The sequence below is a fragment of the Sorex fumeus genome, unplaced genomic scaffold, assembly GCF_029834395.1.
Source record: "Sorex fumeus unplaced genomic scaffold, SorFum_2.1 ptg000029l, whole genome shotgun sequence".
Classification (NCBI taxonomy): Eukaryota; Metazoa; Chordata; class Mammalia; order Eulipotyphla; family Soricidae; genus Sorex; species Sorex fumeus.
Genome location: NW_026606086.1, coordinates 2,167,212 through 2,187,370, shown reverse-complemented (window position 1 = coordinate 2,187,370; position 20,159 = coordinate 2,167,212). Strand labels below are relative to the sequence as shown.

Here is a 20,159-nt window from a genome sequence, read left to right as displayed (position 1 = left end):
ATCTTTGGTGAAGCAGAATCCCAGTCTCCCACGGCAGAGCTGGCATGCGTGCGCAGGAGCCAGGTGGGTGCTGCCAGCCATAGCATGAGTAACCGGCCACCACCCAGGGACCGGCGAGGCGCAAGCCAGCCTTTAAGCGAGAAAGAGAGGGCAGGGGGGAGTATCCCGGGGGGGCGCGGCCCTCAAGCAGCACACACAAAACCGAACCCGAGATTCCCTCCAAAGCACCCAAGGGCCCCCGCCCCGCACGGAGTCAGGGGCCCACTTCTGAAGGGGCCAAGCCCCCTTCTCTCTTTCTTAGTCAGAGCTAGAGCTTTTCCTCCTGAAGTCAGGAAAGTGGACGCACAGACCATACAAACTAGGGAATGAGCCGGCAGGGGCGGGCACTGGAACATCCGATTCAGCCTTCTGACTTCTGGCCCATATTCCAAAACGGCCCCAGAGGGCAAAGCGAGAAGTGGAGCTAAGCTAGGTCTTGGGACACCGAAACAAACATCTCCCCCATCTCTGTCCCCAACAGGCACTCAAGGGTGGGGCCGGGGGCCACTATCACCTCACAAATGGATTAAATTAAAAAAAAAGTTCCAGAACTCCTGGGTTCGAACTTCACCAGCCTGGAAGCCGCCAGCCGCACCCCTTCTGCAGCTGGGCTGGGCCCAGGCTCCGAGCCCCCTGCCGGGCAGGACCTTGCTCTGCATCTCCGGCTAGGCAGGCAACCTCAACAGAACCGAGAGGGGCAGGTGTGGAGTGTCTCACATGCAGAGGACGTGGAGTGGGGTTGGGGGGGTGGGTGAGGGAAGGGCGGGGGGAGGCCTGGGGGCTCCCCAGCATCGGGCCCTGTAGAGGCCCCGGCTCCTGTGTTGCAAGCTGGCTGCTCTGACCGCCACCCCTGTCACCGACAGCCTTCCAGGGGCCCCGTGGACGCATCCAGGCTGCTGTCTGTGTCCGAGGCCAGCGTCTGCTCCGTGGACATGGATGAGATGTCGTTGATGGACGACGACTGGGACGGAGACGCCTGGCTGCTCACCGCTGCATCTGTGCTAAGGAAACAGGGGGAATAAAACCCGGGCACGCCGCACCCCGCCCAACACCGCCAGGCAGAGGCCACACTGGACAGGCCTCAGGCAAGCCAAGGGTCCAGCTTCAGAGACAGGAGGTGCTCAGTACCCACGCTGCCCCCTGCAGTCTGCACTCTGCCCTCTGAGGCCTCTCTCTGCACCCCACTTTTTTTGAGGTCTCCCCCCTAGGTAGGCTTAGGGAGGAAAAAAAAGGGGGGAACATGACAGAAGTGACTGTCACCACAGACACACACACAGACACACACAGACACACAACTACACAGATATACACAGACACAGACACACACAGACACACAGACACAGACATACACACAGACACACAGACACACACAGACACAGACACACAGACACAGCTACACAGACACACACACAGACACAGATACAGACACACACAGACACAGAGATACAGACACACACAGACACACAGACACACACAGACACAGAACACACAGACACAGACACAGAGACACAGACACACACACACAGAAACAGACACGCACACACAGACACAGACAAACACACACAGACAAAGAGAGACACAGAGATACACAGACACACAGACAGACACACAGACACACACAGACACAGACACACACAGACAAACATACACACAGACACACAGACACATACAGACACAGACATACACACAGACACACAGACACAGACATACACACAGAGACACACAGACACACACAGACACAGACACACACAGACACAGACACACACAGACACAGACACACACAGACACGCAAGATGCTGTTTCCTGTAGAGCCATGTCCAAATGCTTTTGGGGGGGCTGTGGGGGCGGGTGTGGGCTGTGCTTACAAAGGCTTCCTTTCCAGGGTCAGTTTCCTAGAGCAATTCCCCAGGTGAGCTTCTGGTGGCAACGAGTCTGAGTGCTCAAGTTACAGAGACGGGGCCTGGGGTGGCGAGGGCAGGGACACAGTGTTCATGAGGCAGGGAGGCAGGTGCACGGTCCTTGAAGGAAGGCGCAGACACCAACATCCCAGTGACAAGCCCCAGAGGCAGGGACCCTGATTTCCCTCCAGGGTGACTTTGAGCATGTACCGGGGAGGGGCCCGGCTGGCGAGGTCACACGTGGAAGCTGCATGCCGAGCGATGAGAGCGATCACTAACCTGAAGTTTGGTCTTTGCCCACGCCGTTCTTGTTCCTTTCCTCCCAGTCCATCACTTCTTTGTAAATGAGCTCTTGGAACAGAAAGGCAAGTTAAGGGGCTGGAGAGAGAGCACAGTGGGCAGGGCACTTGCCTGGCACGCAGCCAGCCCAGGTCTGATCCCTGGTGCCCTACAGGATCCCCTGAGTCCACCAGGAGTGACCCCTGAGTGCGGAGCTAGGAGGAAGCCCTGAGCACAGCCCCCTGGGTGTGGTCCCCCAAAACAAAAGTAGCAAAGCTAAGAGCATTGCAGCCTATCTTCACTGTGGCCGAGTCTCTGAAGCCCTGCTCTCCCAAACCCAAACCGATCGGCCTACTCCAGGGGCCAGCACAGGGAGAAGCTGGTGTTTCAGTGACCTGGAGAACATGAATCCAGGCTGACATGTGCCGTTCCTGGTTTGTATCATAGCTCCACTCTGAACACTGGACTCAGCGGTGGTCTGGAATGTGGAGGAGGAAGAGGAAGGAGACAGAGAAGGAAGAGAGAGAGAAAAGAGAAGGGGGAGAGAGAGAGGAAAGGGACAGGAGTGGCCTAGCAAAGTCCCTAAAACAGACGCCATCCAGGGCCGGAGCAACAGTACAGCAGGTGGGGTGTCTGCCTTTGACATGGCAAACCTGGGCTCAGCCAGGAGTAATCCCCGAGTACTGTGGGTCTGCCTCCCCCAGAAAACAAAAGCACAAGAAGTAATCTGAGCTGAACCCAGGAAGGGCAAAGTGTGACCGGTTTCAAGGGATTTGGGTGGCAAAGCTCCGGAATATTAAGTTTTCTGTGCCAAGGTTGGTAAGGCTGGAGCACCTAGACCAGCTCTGGGGACTGGGGGGCAGAGAGGAGCAGTAGGGGGGCCTCTGGAGTCTTGGGGCACAGCCTATCATCTTAGCAAGAGGGTCTTCACCTGCCAGGCCTCTGAAACGGACTTAAGCTGAGCATACTTTGTTTGCTTGCTTTTGATTTTAGGGTCACGCCTGGTGGTTCTCAGGGGTTACCCCTGGCTCTGTATTCAGAGATCACTCCTGGCGGGCTTGGGAAACCATATGGGATGCCAGAGATCGAACCCCGTATGGCCTCGTGCATGGCAAGCACCCTACCTGCTGTACTATGGCCTGACCTTTATATGACTGATCCAAATATATAGTTGATCCAAACTACACACACACACACACACACACACACACACACACACACACACATTATATATATACACCCTTTTAATATGATTGACTCAGAATATTCTATATACAACTTAACTTTCTCCCTAAAGTGCAGAGCACTTGCCTTGCGTGTGGCAGCCCTGAGGGTCCATCCCCAGGCAGTGCTGGGCAGTGGGGTGGGGGCTGGAGGACCATGTCTGCTGCCCAGGATATAAACCGGGCAAGCAGGATGTAAGGCAAGGGCCCTCCCCACTGTAGTATCTCTTCATCCCACGATGCCTTCTTCAAAAATTAAAAAAGAACTATAAACCAATTTTTGGACTAAAGAAAAATGTGCCAATTATGCAGGGAAAAGTATAAGGTAGAATATGGTATTCAACGCCGTGGTCCCCAGCAAGCCTTTCAGCAACCTGCTAGTTGTATCACTTTCTGTATGAGAAAGCCAGAGTTCTTTTGTTTGTTTTTTCTTTTTGGGTCAAACCCGGCGATACTCAAGGTTTACTCCTGGCTCTGCACTCAGGAATTACTCCCAGTAGTGCTCGGGGGACCACCTGGGATGCTGGGAATCGAACCTGGGTCAGCCATGTGCAAGGTAAACACCCTCCCCGCTGTGCTATCGCTCCAGTCCCAAAAGCAGAGTATTGTGATTGGAAACCAAGCTCTGAGGATGGGAAGATCCTTGTGAGAGAGCCGCAAACACTGGAAGCCAATTCAGTTCCTCTGACTCCTGCTAACTTGTGCCCAAGTTCCCCCTGGAAACCTGCCTGGTGAGGCCTCACACCTAAAGGCCACCTGTACCCAGCAAGGTCCCACCCCAGCCCTTAGAGGCCCTGCCTCTAGGGAGGCCTGCCCACCCGCCCCTACAGACAGTCACCCCTTTAGACTGGAAGTAAGGCAACGGCTCTACCTTTCCACTCCTCGATGGCATGCTCTCTTTCTTCCAGCTGGGCATCATAGATCTGAGGCGGAGGCTACAAAGGAAAATCATACCCGAGTCAATGGAGAACAAGAAAAGCCAACAACCCAGTAAGTCATGACGGGAAACTTGAGCCATCTGGAAGGCTCCTGACTGCAAGGATACTGACTTCCAGTCATGCTGAAGCGATCCTCAGAGGCGTGAGATGGGACCAGTCTCTGAGTCAGACAGATGACAGGCTGGAGAGAAAGGACCCAGCTACAGGGCCAGGCTTGCCACCTGGCCAAACCCGTGTTAGTCCCCGCAACCCCAGATGTCCGCCAAGTCCCGCCAGGAGTGATCCCTGAGCGCAGAGCCAAGGTCTGCTCTGAACAATGTTGGGTGTGTCCAAAAACCCAAATAAAAAATCCAAAATTAACCTCCTCCAAACTGAGCTGCTAAAGGGGCCTCCCTCTGCCCCTCCGAGCAAGTTTCCACAGAGCAGCTGTGATTCAACTACTTCAACCGAGAACCTGTTTGGGCGGTGGGGGTGATCCTCAGGGGTGGGGGTCACCCTGTGAACTGCCAGATATGGCCCCCAACCAAAATAGCAATAAAAATGAATCCAAGAACTCAAGGCCTTTTGGGAGCTGTTTGGTGTTATTTTGGGTTGAGGGTGACCAGAGGGGCTGCCTGAGACGGAACCCGGGTCAGCTGCATGCAAGGCAGGGCCCCCACAGAAAGGCCACCAGACCCGCTTACCGCTTCTGCTTCCGCCGGGTCATACCAGACAGCAATATAGGGGTGCCGCAGCGCCTCGTCCACGGAGATGCGCTTGTCGGGGTCGATCACTAGCATTTTCGAGAGCAAATCTCGGGCTTGGCTGGCTGAAGCCGGAATAAACATTAGGCAAAAGGCAACTCAAACTGGAAAGTTTGAAGGTCCTGCCCTGCTAACCAGGAGGAGCCACTAGGAGAGAACTTTGAGGCTCCTGGAAGGAACCACCAATCAATGTCAGTCTCCTTTGCCTGATTTAAGGCAAGTCGGGCGGGGGAAATGGCTCGGGGTTAGAGCATGCCCAATTCGAACACACGCACTCCTCAACTTGGGGCTACCCATCCTCCCAAATAAGAGAAGTCAAATCCACCCCCCCCAAAAAAAAATCCTCGCAGCTGACAGCCAACATGCCCCTGCCTGGAGCCACAGCCCACCTCCTACTCTGCCTAGGGTCTCTGGCATCAATGACTGATAGCTCTTAATTAATGATCAGGGCTGTGATGAACGGGTTTTTCAGACATAATTTTTTTTTTTTCAGTTTTTGAGCCACATTCAGCAGTGTTCAGGGCTTACTCCTGGCCCTGCATCAAGGATCATTCCTGGCTGGGCTCAGAGGCCCAGATGGGGACTGAATTTGGGTCAGTGTCGAGCAAGGCAAACGCCCTACTTGCTGTACGACATATCACTCTGGTCCTCTGTGGTTCGATCCTCGGAGGCCCCGTTTCACTAGAACTGGCCCATATGATTCTGGACCACCTGGTTGTTTGTGGGCGTGAGTGCGTGTGGCCCTAATCGCTCTCCTCCTGGGATTCACTGCCTTCAGAATAAAAACCCGTAAAAAAGAGAAAAGAAACAAAAAAAAGGCAAAAAAGTCCCCCAGCCCTGCTCCCTCCACCCTTGCTGGTGCCAAACAAGAGGTGCGCTTACTTTTGATTTTGTCTCTCTCCGACTCTGACGGGAATATCCAGTCTGGAAATAGCTCTTCGAATTTGATGCCCGGGTACTTTGGTCTGTTCTCCACGTAATTCCTCACCGTGGGTTGGAGTTTTTTCATGAAATCTGCTGATGGTGTGCCTAGCTGTTCAATTACTTTATTCCACTGATCAATATCTGATTGAGGTCTTGAGGAAAATAGAACTGAAGGGCCTGGGCCGCACCCACCCCGGGATAAGGAGAAACTCAGGCTTCTGGTACATTCCTGGCCAGCAGTGATTGCTCTATTGAGGTATGGATTCCTAAGGTTAGTGCTATGCTCAGAAAGGCCTCCACTGGGTTCTTTAGGGAAACACGGTGGCTGTTACACCACTGACACTGGGCAAGGGGTGTCCACCCAGAGCGTCTTGAAGTAGACTGTCTCAGGAAGAAAGACAGGGAGGTCCGGTGCCCAGTAAATACTCAGACATGAGTGGCCTTGGTGGTTACGCTAAAACAGCTCTGCCAGGGTCAGAGAGAGAGCAGAGCCAGAAAGGCCGAGCGTTGCATGCAGCCCACCAGGGTTGGATCCCCGGACTTCACATGGCCCTTAAGCCCCCCTCACCCTGAGCATAGTTAGGACCCGGCGCTGAGAGCACCAGGTGTGATCCCAAAACAAAACCAAATAAAGAAAATGAGAGAAAGTCTATCTCACAGTGATTCAACAGAGAGAGAGAGAGAGAGAGAGAGAGAGAGAGAGAGAGAGAGAGAGAGACCCTAGTTCGGGCTAGAGAGACAGCACTAAAGCGTTTGTTAATTCCCGGCATAGCACGGGGCTAGCACAGGTCATCAGCCCCCTGACCTGCCAGGAGTGAGCCCTGAGCACTACAGGGTATCACCTCTCCACATATATAAATAAGGTGGGCGGGAGTCCATGGGACTGGATGAGCACAGGGGTGGGCGGGGCACAGCGTGGGAGGAGCATAGGAGGGGCAGGGCATAGGGTGGGAGGAGCATAGAGAGGGCAGGGCACAGGATGGGAGGAGCACAGAGGTGGGCGGGACATAGCTGGAGAAGCATAGAGGGGGCGGGGTATAGGGTGGGAGGAGCATAGAGGGGTCAGGGGCACAGGGTAGGAGGCACACAGAGGGGTGGGGCATACGGTGGAAGGTGCACAAGGGGCGGGACACAGGGTGGGAGGTGCACAGAGGGGGCAGGGGGCAGGGTCCGAGGCACGCAGAGGGGCGGGGCACAGGGTGGGAGGAACATAGACGAGGTGGGGCACAGGGTGGGAGGAGCATAGAGGGGGCAGGGCACAGGGTTAGAGAAGCATAGAGGGGGCGGGGCACAGGGTGGGCGGGGCAGAGTGGGCGGGGCAGTGTGGGTGAGCGTCAGCGGGCAGGGAGGAAGAGTCTGGGCGGGCTGGGTGGGAATGAAGCGGCTGCTCCTGAGCCCCTGGTTTCTGGCCTCCTCTCTCCTTGCGCACAACAAACTCGGCTGCTCTCTCCAGGTAACTCCTTTCGCAGGCTGCCACAGACATGGGCTCGATGTCTGAACCCCACAGGGTTACCCGAGACTCCATCAGGCCAAAGGTGACCCCTTAGCACTACTAGGAGTGGCTCAAAACCCCAATACAAACAGAACGACAGGTGGAAATAAGGATCTGTGTGTGTAAGTGTGTGTGTGTGTGTGTGTGTGTATGTGTGTTTGGAGAGTGATCTCAACAGGACTTTTTTTCTTTCTTTTTTAAATTTTTGGTTCCTGGCTGAGTGATAGCACTGCGGGTAGGGCATTTGCCTTGCACATGGCCAACCCAGGTTCGATTCCCAGCATCCCATATGATCCCCTGAGCACCACCAGGGGTGATTCCTGGTGCAGAGCCAGGAGTAACTCCTGTGCATCGCTGGGTGTGACCCCAAAAAAGGACCAAATAAATAAATATTTGCTTCTTGGGCCACACCAAAATGCCCAGGGTCTACTCCTGGCCCTGTGCTCAGGAGTCACTCCTAGTGGTGCGGGAGACCCAATGCGATCCCCCAGGTGCAGAAAGGGCCCTGTCTCCTGTACTCTCTCCACCCTCCTCCCACCATTTTCACTTTTGAACTTTCAGAAGAAAAACTTTTCCCTTAATACACAAAGGCAAGGTCCAAGATAAATAAGAATGGAAGTAGGAGGGTCTATGTATAATACAATATTTATAATAGGAGGGAAGTCTGCTTTTTATATTGAATTCATTTGCAAAATAAACCACATTTCCAGTTCCAAACACACACACACACACACACACACACACACACACACACACCCTCTCACATGCACACGCCTGCAGTGACAGCACAGTGAGGAGGGCACAGGTGCTGCCCAAGGACACCCAGGTTCGATCCTGGGCATCCCACAGAGCACAGAGCCAGGAGTCAGCCAGATGTGGCCCAGATAAAGAAAGAGATGAATAAAGATCTCAAGACACTTGCCAAAGAGGGAATTATTTGCTGAAACAGTTCTCAGGATAACTCAAGGGTTAGTTTCACTTGATCTATCAGCTACCAGTCAAGACAGTGCCATCTCCCGGCAAGGAGAGGAGAGGAAACTGGCGAGTCACAGAGAGTTTGAGGCACTAAAGGACAGAAAGCTCTCAGAATATTCTAGAAGGCTGGCTCCCAATTGCTCCTGAGTCCCTGCTGTGCTGGCCCCTGGGGGGAGCTTGGTGGCCAGGAGGGGCGGGAAGGCGGGGAGTGGCGGGGGGCTCGGGGAAGGATACGATCAGTGCCTTGGAATATCACACAGCCTTTCACCAGCTCTCCCATGATACACCCCACTGACCAGATATCAACTGAAAATAAAAATGAAATGATCAAATTATGACGTGCCATGAATAAAATAAAGGTGAAGAAAAGGAATTCCTACAGGGTTCTACAATGCACAAACGTCGGCTCTGGGAGTGATGCCCAAGGGATGGGGGATGCACTCGCCCAGTCTGGAGCAGGGCGGCAAAGGTGCCTGGTCTCGACAGCTTGGGAACTTCACGGGGTCCCAGGGACCGGAGGAAACGCCTGTGTCCCCAACTCTGCACCCTGCCCACCACCGCCCCCGCCCCTGGTGTGGCCATGGCGGGGCTGGGGGTCTCTCCCTGGGAAGGATACAGTCTCTTCCTGGGAACAGGACTTTATGGAGGACCATTTCTGCCATGATGCAGCCAACTGACCAGATGTCCACTACCAAACACAGGGGGTTACAACCAGGCCTGCTCACCCCCCATCTCCACCCACGCCCCAAGCCCCAGTAAACACCTGCCAGTGACGAGGACCCATCTCTGAGGGGAACTACCCAAGGTAACTGCAGGCGGGCCTACGGGACGGGGTGGGGAGGAGCTGCCGTGCAGTGGACGGTCTGAAGTGACCACTCTCCTGCAGGGCCCTGGAGTCGACCCCCGTCTCCCACATTGTCTCTGGGTTCTTCAGGGAGAAGCCCGCAGAGAGCCAAACATCGTCTGACCCTGCCTTGACCCCGGATTCCAGAGACCTCTAAGCTCAGAGATGGTGGCCGGCCAGGGGGGGCGGACGTGAGACTGGGGGTGTGCACGGCAGGTGGGAGCCCAGATTTCTTGAATTTCTCCAGAGGGAGGAGAACTTCGGCGCCCCCACTCCACCCACAGACCCTGCCCTTCGATCCTTCCTTCTGCGTTTTTGGGCAGTGAGCAGCCTGCGGGGACGGGGCTGGTGTGTGGAGGAGACGGTGATGGTAAGATGGGGGGCTGGGTTAGGTGAGGGGGCTGCTGACGGTCGGTGACGCTGGGTTAGGTGTGGGGTCTGTATTCCCTGGCGGGAACTGCTACTATGGGGTGCTGCTCGCATGAGGGGCTCTGAGTTAAGTGAGGGGGTCAGTCTGGCTGACTCATACTTGTTAGGGCCACAGTCTGGCTGTGTGCAGGAGGTGGACAATGAGCCTCAGGACACCACCAGGCACAGGGGTCATCTCTGGGACCCCGAGAGCCACAAGCACGCCTACAAAACCCCACCCCAATCCAGCCACCGCCAACCCAGAGCTCCGTCCCCAACCTCACCTAGCCCACAGCCCCACACACCTCATCCAGCCCTGCCTATCTACTTAAAGCCCCCCAGGCCCCCACCAGCCCACAGCCACACCCACACAACTCCACCCAGCCCGCCTTACCGACCCTCCCCCACCCTGGAGCCCCCTCTGTTCCCATAGCCCAATTCCTGGGCCGGGGCGGTCCTGGCCGGCTCACCATTCTCCTTGTAGCCCATGCCCAGGATGACCTCGGGGGCACGGTAGTAGCGCGTGACGACGTAGGGCGTCATCATGAAGTTGGTGCAGGCCGTCCGCGCCAGCCCGAAGTCCAGGATCTTGAGCGTGCAGTCAGACTTCACCACGATGTTGCTGGGCTTCAGGTCCTGCGGCGGGGGGAGGGGGCAGGTGACAGTGGCGGGGAACACGGTGATGGGACAATTCTGTGACCTCCACCCTCTCAAATGGAGAGGGAGACAGAGCTCAGCTCGGAGCCTCGCCAGGTCTAACCTCGAGGGCACTGGGTCAGAGAGGGCAGCAAAGAGGGCATTTGCCTGGCACGAGGCTGCCCCTGATCTGACCCCTGGCATCCCATAGGGTCTCCTAAGCCCCGCAATGAGTGACCTCTGAGTGCAGAGTCAGGAATAAGTCTTTTCTTTTTTATTGAAGTAAGACAGATTTTATTTGGAGGTTTTGAAAGGAAGGAGGAAGAGACAGTGGGAGAGAGAGAGAGAATAACGTGCTCAAGAGAGAACGTGGGCTTTGCCAAGGGTGGAGAGAGCCCCCCCCCACCCCAGCATCAGACAGGAAAGCACGAGAGTACACATCTCAAGAGGGGAGATGCGGGCAACACACCTGCTCGGGCGACACATATGCCCGGCCACGTGGGTGCAGCAGCACATGGGCTCGGGCAGCATCTGCGCCAGGAATAAGTCTTGAGCACTTAGTGGATGTGGCCCCACCCCTCCAAAACAAAACCAAGGAAATCCTGCACACTCACTGCCTTGACTTGAACCTTCCAGGAGCTTCGGCCAATGCCACGCTCTCCCTCCTTGCTCTTTAAACTCCCAGCTATTGTTCCTGACTTTCAGACGGAAGGACAGGTGACACCCCCTACCACCCACACACCCAGCGGGGCTCAGGGACCAAACCTCAGTCGGTCACCTGCAAGACGAGTGCCTCACCCACAGCTCTGTCTCCCACCCAGTATCCCTGAGTTTCACCACTGCTGTGACCAGTTCTGGTTGCCAACACGGCACGTGCTTTTTTTTTCCTTTTTTTTTGGCTTTTCGGGTCACACTGTGATGCTCAGGGGTTACTCCTGGCTCTGCACTCAAGACAGTGCTCAGGGGACCATATGGGATGCTGGGAATTGACCTGTGATATTTTAATAGGACTCTAGGTGGCAGCAGAGGTTAAAGCCTCAGGCCAGGCTGTGTGCCCCCCCTCCCATGGAGGTGCAGAGGCGGGGTACACTGAGCTTCCAGGGAGGTGCAGACGGGGTCACTGATGCTTCCAGCGAGGGCTGGGGGTTGAAGCTTGACTCTGGAGGGAACAGTGCTCTGCGAGTCTCAGGGCTGTGAGGGAACCGCTTTCCTAGCACTGGGGGCATCACCACCTCCCCCTCCTGGACCACCTCACATTCCCCTTTAAGCAGCTGCACTTCCTGACTCCCCCCCTGAGCTCAGGGGGAACACGGTTTCTGCCTGCTTAGACACAAGATCTCAAAGGCGCACAGGGAGTAACAGCACAGCGGGGAGGGCCTGTGCCTTGCACAGGCTGACCTGCGTTCAATCCCTGGCATTTCATATCATTCCAGGAATGATTCCCAAGTGCAGAGCCAGGAGTAATTCCTGAGGATCGCTGGGTGTGGTCTGGTCTTGTGACCCCACAAGACCCGCCCACTGATCTTGTGGGGGCAGAAATGATCCGAGGGAGAGTGGAAGGCGTTACTTGTTAAATGTGTACCGCCAGGGAGACAGGACAGCAGGTAGGGAGCCTGCACTGCACAAGCCAGCAAGCCAACCGGGATTCAATGGCACCAGGCCATTGTCCTGGGCTGACTCCTGGCTCTGTACTCAGGGATCACTCCTGATGGGGTCTGGGGGACACTATGGGGGGGTCAGAGGTTGAGCCTGGGTCGTCCACGTGCATGGCAAGCACCTTATCCTCTGTGCTCTCTACCAATACTGGAAAAATTCCAACAACAATTTAGTACCTTTAATTTTGATTTGGTAGGGGCCACTGCCCATGGTGCTTGGGGGGGAACCATGAGAAACTCAGATAGAACCCAGACATTCATTCGAGCCTGTTCCCATCAGGGAGGCAAAGGAAGTTCTAGTGTTGGGGCTGGTTAGCACAATGGGTAGGGCACTTGCCTTGCACTCGGCCAATCCGGGTTTGATTCCTGGCGTCCCAAAGGGTCCCTGGAGATGCCAAGACTCATCCCTGAGTATGGAGTCAGGAGTAGGCCCTGAGCATCGCCAACAGAGGCCCCGTAGTGGCAGGACCAGTGATGGAACATTGGATGTCAACCCCCACTAGGAACAACTTTATCACTCACAGTACTTTCTCAAAATAAACTCTGGGGTGGGGGGCAGGGGAGAAGTAAATCAATATAAAGAACAAAGTCACCAAAAATTAAAAAAAAAAATCAAACCCAACAGTGAGGGCCTGACTCACCCTGTGAATGATGCCGGCCGAGTGCAGGTGCTTGATCCCACAGAGCACCTGGTAGAGCAGGTAGGACATCCTCTCGTGGTCCAGCTCCATGTGGATGACCTGACATAAGTTAGCGTCCATTAGTTCCATCACCAAGTACCTGGAGGGAGAGAGAGTCCTGGTGAAGCATCACAGACGCCATTCTGCACTCCTGTCAACCCACGTGGACGCGCCCAGCTCATGGGCAGGTCCAGCAAAAGGCGGTTGTCTCGAAACATGGATCAAGAGTCTCTTGAAAGAAGGTTTTAAAGAAAAAAAATTTTTAAGTCGGGAGGACTGAGCCTTTGGTTCAGCCACTTCCAAAGAATGTCAAAACAACCAGCTTCATACAAAGTGCTCTGAGGGGACAGTTAGCCCCCGCTCTTTAACCCCACGCCTCCTTGTCACTGCAAAGAGAACTTCATAGTCAATTTTGCAGCTGTCTTAAGCCGTCACTACAGGCTGTTCGCATCAACAGGCGTGTGTCTGCCACTCCGCCATGGCTCCCTCATCCAGGCCAAGTCTGCCCCACTTCCCCTCCGTTCCCTTCCCCGAGTCCCTGCCTTGGACGCAGGCACAAGTCCCCCCTCCCCAGCTCCCCAAAGAGGCGTCTCCAGTGACCAGCTCCGTTCTCCTGTCCCAAGCCTGCTCGGATCAGTGTCAGGGGGGACGCTGGGACACTCCAAAGAAACCAGGTCACTCCTAGCTCTGCTGTTGCCACACGGGCGTTATTGACACGCTGCATGAGGCTCTTGCCCGACCATCTCTGCCGCCCCGCTTACTGCTGGCTTCCCTGGTGCCTGGGCCTTGGATTTTCTCTCTTCCGCACACGAACAACTGTAGTGACACCTCTGGTCTCCGGGAGTGACGGGTCAGTGGGCGCATGTATAGGTGGGGTAAGGGGAGAATAGGTGGGTGAGTGGGTGGATGAATGAATGAATTAATGTATGGGTCGGTGGACCGATGGATGGCAAGATAGATGGGGAGGTGGGTGAGTGGGTGGGTGGCTGCTGCCTGGAGAGGCGGGTGGCTCCATGTGTGGGTGGGCAGAGAGTGAGTGGGCGGACGAAGGGCCAGCACCTGTGTGAGTGGGCAGGTGAGTGGGTGGGTGGAGGGATGGGTAGAGGTGGCTGGCTGGGGAGGGTGAATGGGTGGGTGGGTGGAGGGATGGGGGGTGGGAGGGTGGTAGGCTGGTGAGAGGACGGTGGGTGAGTGTGGACGAACAGATGGACCAGGAGGGAGTGTGAGGGTGGGTGGACGGACTCAGATGCTCATGTGCCAGGGTCATACCTAGTGCTCTAGTCCTGCGTCACACCCCAGCCCTGTTCCCGCCCTGGAATACCACCTACACCTTCTTCCCACACTCCCCTTCACCCCAACCTGCCTCCCCAGTTCCTTCCTGGCAACTGGACAATCTCACTGTGTCCAGATCCAGATCCCAGCCCTGCTCCATCTCACTGTACCCATATATCCCCCTTTCCGGGCTCAAGCCAGAACCGGCGGGGGCTCCGCTATCCCATTCTTACACCACCTTCCCTCAGGGCCGACCCTGTGCTCCTGAGAGAAGGCCCACCCCCTCACCAGGTCACCCTGGTCAGCTGTCCTTAACCCCCCAACCTGGCACCCCAACGGCCACTACCGCATCCTGGATGGTCTGTGCTGCTCCCACCCAGTGCAGTTTCAGTGCCTGACACCAGGTCTGAGAGGGAGTCCCACCCCTCCCAGACCCCCCCCAGCCCCTCCCAGTTTCCACTCTGGCCCGCCCCCAGCCCCGCTCCCAGCCACTCCCTCCCTTTCTCCTTCGCTCCCCACATCCCACCTTTCCACTGCACACCCACCCCATTTGCAGGTGAGTTCTCTCCTCAACACCCCAGAGTGGACCCCTAAAACCCAGAACAGCTAAACCGACCCATGGCCCCTTCCTGCCTTCTCCCCAGAGCCCCTGGAAGTGAACAAATTATTTGGGTAGGGAGAGGAGAGGGTAGTGAGACCACACTCGCCCCAAAAAGGGGAAAGAAGGAGGAGGAAGAAGGAGGAGGAAAAAGGAGGAGGAAGGAGTGAGGAGGAGGAGGAGAAGGAGGAGGACGAGGAGGACGAGGAGGAGGAGGAGAAGGAGAAGGAGGAGAAGGAGGAGGAGAAAAAGGAGGAGAAGGAGGAGGATGAGAAGAAAGGAGAAAGAGAAGGAGGAGGAGGAGGAGGAGGAGGAGGAGGAAGGAAGGAAGAAGTAGAAGAGGAAAAGAAGGAAGAGGAAGCAAAGGAGGAAGAAGGAGAGGAGAGAGAGGAGGGGGGGAGGGGAGAAACAGATGTAGAAGAAGGAAGAAAGAAGAAGAACCCAACAACCATCCCACAAAAGTTGTCCTTTTCATTTCTTTCTTTTCTCTCTTTTCCCAGGTCTCCAGGAAGGCCCTGACAATTAGCAAGTAGGAAAAGGGCATTCCTACCTGCTCTGCCGGCCAGGTCAAAGCAGGTTCTAGCAATGCAGTGAATGAATGAATGAATGAGAGGAGACCCCATGGGCACAGCATCTTCCCTTGCATGGGCCAGAGAAGCCAGTACACTACAGAGAACAACGTGTGGTCAGTGCCGCCTTTCTCTGTCCTGGGAGTGGCAACTGTCAGCAACAAACATCGAGGAGTGTCACAGGATGCCACTTCCTGACAACAAGCTCGGGACGTGGCCAACGCCTGGTCTAGACAGGCCAGTGTCCGAGGCACGAGCACACCACTGAAGTAAGCAGATACTTACACATCTTGGAATTCTTCTAGGGTTTTCTGTGGTGTAAACACATTTAACAAACTAATTATCTGAAAAGAGAAGAATTAATTAGATCTCAGCATGGCCGGCGACTCTTCTTAAAGATTATAAATTAACTTTGACATACAGATGCAGCAAGAAACTTGCAGGGGCCAGGGAAGCAAATCCCAGCAGTGCTCGGTACTAGTTCTGGTTGCTGTTGCCGCTTCTACAAAGGACCACCTCACAGGCTAAGCGAGTAGGGTTCTCAGCCTGGATTTAACAATCAAATCAATTCTATGGGATCTGTACAAACTATTTGCTGTTTGTTTTTTTGTCGTTTTTATTTTTTGAACCACACCCAGCGGGACCCAGGGTTTGTTTGTTTGTTTGTTTATTCTTTTATTTATTTTATTATTTTTTTATATTTTATTATTTATTATTATCTATTATTTTATTTATTCATTATTTTATTATTTATTTTGGGTCACACCCAGGCGATGCACAGGAGTTACTCCTGGCTCTACACTCAGGAGTTACTCCTGGTGGTGCTCAGGGAACCATACGGGATGCTGGGAATTGAACCCGGGTCAGCCATGTGCCAGGCAAACACCCTACCTGCTGTGCCATTGCTCCAGCCACATGGACCCACGGTTTAATTCCAGCTCTGGACTCAGGAATTCCTCCTGGTGGCGTTCAGGGGACCATACAGGATACTGGGGATCAAACTGCAAGTCCCCTCCCCACTGCACTATAGCTCCAACCCACCCTGCCTCAAGCTTACATAGAATATTTCTATAATGGGAAAAGAGGGGATCATATAAGACTCATCCCCTCTCCAACAAGGTAGCCTGGGGTGTTCCAGAATCATCTAGAAAAGTCCCTTCCAGGTGAATCCCCTGACACTCCCAGAAGGGGATAGTCATTAAAAGTGGCTCTGACTCAGAAGCCCCCCCAGGGATCCTGAGTCCTGAAGCTCTTGAGTCTGTCCATTGTGGGCGTGCTGTAAATCGCGTGGCTTTGCCCCGTCTGGCGCTCGCTGATGCCACGCGCTGTGGGGGGGCAGGTGTTCAGACCACGCGCAAGGTGAAATACAAATGCAAGAAGCGACACTTTGTGCAGAGGGCACGCAGCCACCTCCCAATGGTGGCAGCCGCTTCTTCTAGAAAAAAACTGTGGGCAGCTGGGGTACAGTGGGAAGGTGCTGACCTTGCACGTGGCCCACTCAGGTTCCATCGTGGCACCCCAGATGGTTCCCCAAGCCACCAGGAGGGGCCCCTGAGCACAGAGGCCAGGAGTGAGCCCTTAACACCGCCAGGCATAGCTCAAAAAATAACGAAAAGTCAAGAAAAGGAATTGTGAACATTGAACAACTGGAGACTAGAGGGGTAGACATTCATAGCAGCCTTGTGGCCCGACTGACCAAGAAACTGACCCATTAGAAACACGAATGGCTGGGGCTGGAGCGATAGCACAGCGGGTAAGACGCTTGCCTTACATATGGCTGGTCCAGGCTCAATCCCCGGGTCCCCTGAGCACAGCCGGGAGTGATTCCTACTCAGGAATCAGAGCCAGGAGGAATCTATAAGCACTACTGGGTGTGATCAAAAAACAAACAAAAAAGCGGATGTTTTGGCCTGAGACGACACAGCCTGGTATAGCCAATCACTGTCACTGTCACTGTCATCCTGTTGTTCATCAATTTCCTTGAGCGGGTGCCAGTAATGTCTCCATTGATACCAGCTCTGAGATTTTAGCAGCCTCTCCTTACTCATCTTTCCCAATGACTGAAGACTCTTGCAGGGTCAGGGGAATGAGACCTGTTATTGTTACTGTTTTTGGCATATCAAATACGCCATAGGGAGCTTGCCAGGCTCTGCCGTGCAGGCGGGATACTCTTGGTAGCTTGCCGGGCTCTTTGAGAGGCAAATATATATATATATATATATATGTATATATATATATATATATTTATTTCCTTCTATGATTTGTTGCCTACTATCTGAACCCCATCAAATATGGTGTGGCAATTATGGAAAATGGGCAGGGAGTGTCTTATGACAACAACAAAACTGAACAGCTCAGACGGGAGGTCTGTGGGGTCAGACGGGGCCCACGCCACAAGCAGCAAAGCATGGAGTCTCCTGGCATCTGTGTCCCTGGGTGACGACCCTGGGCAGGATCAAGGCCAGCAGACAGTCACGGGGCCTCAGGAAAGGCTGCAGGAGCTGCGCACACCCCACGGCTGGCACTTACGTTTTTGTGATTGACGCATTTTAAGAGAACCAGTTCCCGGTAGGCCCGCTTGGCATGGGTCTGGTTCTGAAAAGGCCGACTGAGCTTCTTCACGGCGACATTGATCCCCAGGACCGTGTCAAAGGCAGCGCTGTCGGGAGTGAGGAGGAAGAGAGGACCATAAGGAACAGCTTCAGACAGGAGGGAAGGGGAGGGTTTGCCCTGCACCCAGCCAGACTCAATCCAAATTCAATCCTGGCATCCCAGAGAGTCCCCCAAGCACCACCAGGCGTGATCCCTGAGGGCAGAACCAGGAGGGAGCCCTGCACACCGCAGGGTGTGGCCCACGAGGAAGAAACAAAAGCAAAGTGGAAGGTTTCAGAAAGAGATGCAGGGTGTTCTGCTTTGGGAGAGTAAACAGAGAAGGAAGCATGGCTCTGCCTGTCTCCCCACGGGCCTTTCTCTTCCCCTTGCTTAGTATTCTCCCTCTTTGAGGGGTCATATGTGGCTGTGCTCAGGGCTGACTCCTGCCTCTGTGCTCAGGGCTCACTCTTGGCTCTGGCTCAGGGATCACTCCTGGCTCTGGGCTCAGGGATTACTCCTGGTTCTGTGCTCAGGGTCACTCATGGCTCTGTGCTCAGGGATCACTCCTGGCTCTGTGCTTGGGGCTCACTCCTGGCTCTGTGCTCGGGGATCACTCCTGGCTCTGTGCTCAGGACTGATCTCCGGAGGGGCTTGGAGGACCCTGTGGGTTTCGGGTTGGCCACATGCCAGGCCTGCATCTCTAACCCTTCGCTGAAGGTGCTAATGCGTGCAAAGCCCCAGCGAGATGTGTTAGGGTCTGGCTCAATCTCTGGCCATGCAACACCCAGACTGGGACAGCACCTAGCCTGGGAGCCCCTCAGCTCGCTGTTATGTGAGCTGAGACGACCCTGTTCAGGCTTTGTAGAGCAAAGAAAACCAGCCAAGAAATAAAACTGGGTTGCCGGAGCAACAGCCCAGAGGGGAACTTGCTTGCCAAGCCAGGTCCAGTCCCCAGCACCACATGGGGTCCCCAAACCCCACCAAGCATAAATCCTTAGTGCAGAGCCAGTATTAAACTGAGCATCACCAAGTGTGGCCCAAAAAACCCCCCCAAAAAAAGGAACTGAAACTGGGACATTGGGGGGTGGAGGGGTGGATGGGGAGGGGTGGGGAGGAGCCACAGAGAGACAGAACAGCCGGGAAGGCACTTGTCTTGCACCAGCCAACCCAGGTTCAATCCCTGGCACTCCACAGGGTCCTGATTCCTGCCTGGACTGAGCCTTGAGCACAGAACCAGGAGTTAGTCCTGAGCAAGAGCCAGGTGTGAACTCTGAGCCCTGAGTGGGAGTCAGCCCGAAGCAAAAGCCCCGGAGTGAGCCCTGAGCATGAAGCCAGGGAACAGCCCTGAGCACAGAGCTGGGAATCAGCCCTGAGCACAGAGCCAGGAACCAGCCCTGTGAGCCCCACACCACGAGGTGTGGTCCCCCCAAACAAGCCATCCCACAGACCGCCCCACCGGCAGGGCTCCTGCTGCCTGGTCTCATCCTGCCCTGGTGGACGCACAAAAGCGACAAAAGGGAGAAACCAAAGAAAATGGCCAACAGCTTGGCCGAGAGGCTGAGCCGGGCCAAGTGGGCCCCTTGGCATGGTGGGTGGGCAGCTCTTACCAAACGATGCCCTGCGCCCCCGAGCCGATGGGCTTCAGCTGCTGGTAGCGCCTGAGCACGGTGAAGGTGGAGTCGGCCACCTGCACGCTGTAGAACTGGCCGTCGCCCTGGCCGTCGGTCATGGTGCTGTGGAGAAAGCGGGGTGAGGTGCGTGGGCTCTCGGGGTGGTTCCCACGGGACCACCCCGGGAATGTCCTGGGATGACCCCGGGGCCGTGCTGACTCCTGGTGGGCCTGGGGGACCCTGTGGGGTGTCAGGAATTACACCCACCCTAGCTGCACCCTCCCCTGTGCCCCACTGTTTTAAACCTGAGAGTCCTTAACTTTTTTCTATTTGGGTTTTTTGGGTCACACCAGGCAATGCTCAGGGGTTACTCCTGGCTCTGCACTCAGGAATTACTCCTGGCGGTGCTCGGGGGACCCTATGGGATGCCGGGTTTGAACCCGGGTCGGCCGCGTGCAGGGCAAACGCCCTCCCCATTGTGCTATCGATCCAGCCCCCTTTTTTTTTCAACAGGGCCACCCCCCCAATGGTGGAAGCAGGAAAGAGGGGTTTGTAGTACTGGGCATGGAATCGGGACCTACTCCTTGAGTCACATCAGTGGGCCCAACGGAGACTCCCCTTCTAGAACTCTTAGGAATGTTGGGGCCAGAGCCACAGCTCAGCGGCAAGGGTGCTTGCCTGCACACAGTCACCCCGGGATCATCCCTGGCACCGTAAGGTCCCCCAAGCACTGCCAGACGTAACCCTTATGCACCATCAAGGTGGCCCAAACACCCGGCTCAAA

The 20,159-nt window shown here is 55.2% G+C and overlaps 1 protein-coding gene across 2 annotated transcripts; it reads right to left on the bottom strand.

Annotated features, from left to right (window-relative positions):
- Positions 1 to 874: 874 nt before the first annotated feature.
- MAPK9 (mitogen-activated protein kinase 9) lies at positions 875 to 19,494 on the bottom strand. 2 transcript variants are annotated; one of them, XM_056115705.1, is made up of 11 exons: positions 19,373 to 19,494; positions 17,703 to 17,832; positions 15,459 to 15,517; positions 12,696 to 12,834; positions 10,234 to 10,399; positions 9,128 to 9,199; positions 6,003 to 6,185; positions 5,061 to 5,185; positions 4,311 to 4,374; positions 2,217 to 2,288; positions 875 to 1,035 (listed from the first exon to the last, which is right to left on the bottom strand). In XM_056115705.1, exons 1-11 carry the CDS (start codon positions 19,492 to 19,494, stop codon positions 893 to 895), a joined length of 1,275 nt encoding a protein of 424 aa, XP_055971680.1. In that variant the 3' UTR covers positions 875 to 892. The 2 variants fall into 2 exon arrangements, with proteins under 2 accessions (XP_055971680.1, XP_055971681.1); XM_056115706.1 differs by lacking the exon at positions 9,128 to 9,199 and adding an exon at positions 8,746 to 8,817.
- Positions 19,495 to 20,159: the final 665 nt, after the last annotated feature.

Bases quoted from the DNA above. Each gene is read 5' to 3' on its own strand.
- MAPK9 (XM_056115705.1), bottom strand. From the start codon at position 19,494: ATGACCGACGGCCAGGGCGACGGCCAGTTCTACAGCGTGCAGGTGGCC. The intron at 10,400-12,695 runs GTGAGTCAGGCC...CCCCCGCCGCAG, and splicing joins CGGCCGGCATCATTCACAGG to GACCTGAAGCCCAGCAACAT. The intron at 6,186-9,127 runs GTATCCTTCCCA...GACCTCAATCAG, and splicing joins CCTGTTCCCAGGAAGAGACT to ATATTGATCAGTGGAATAAA.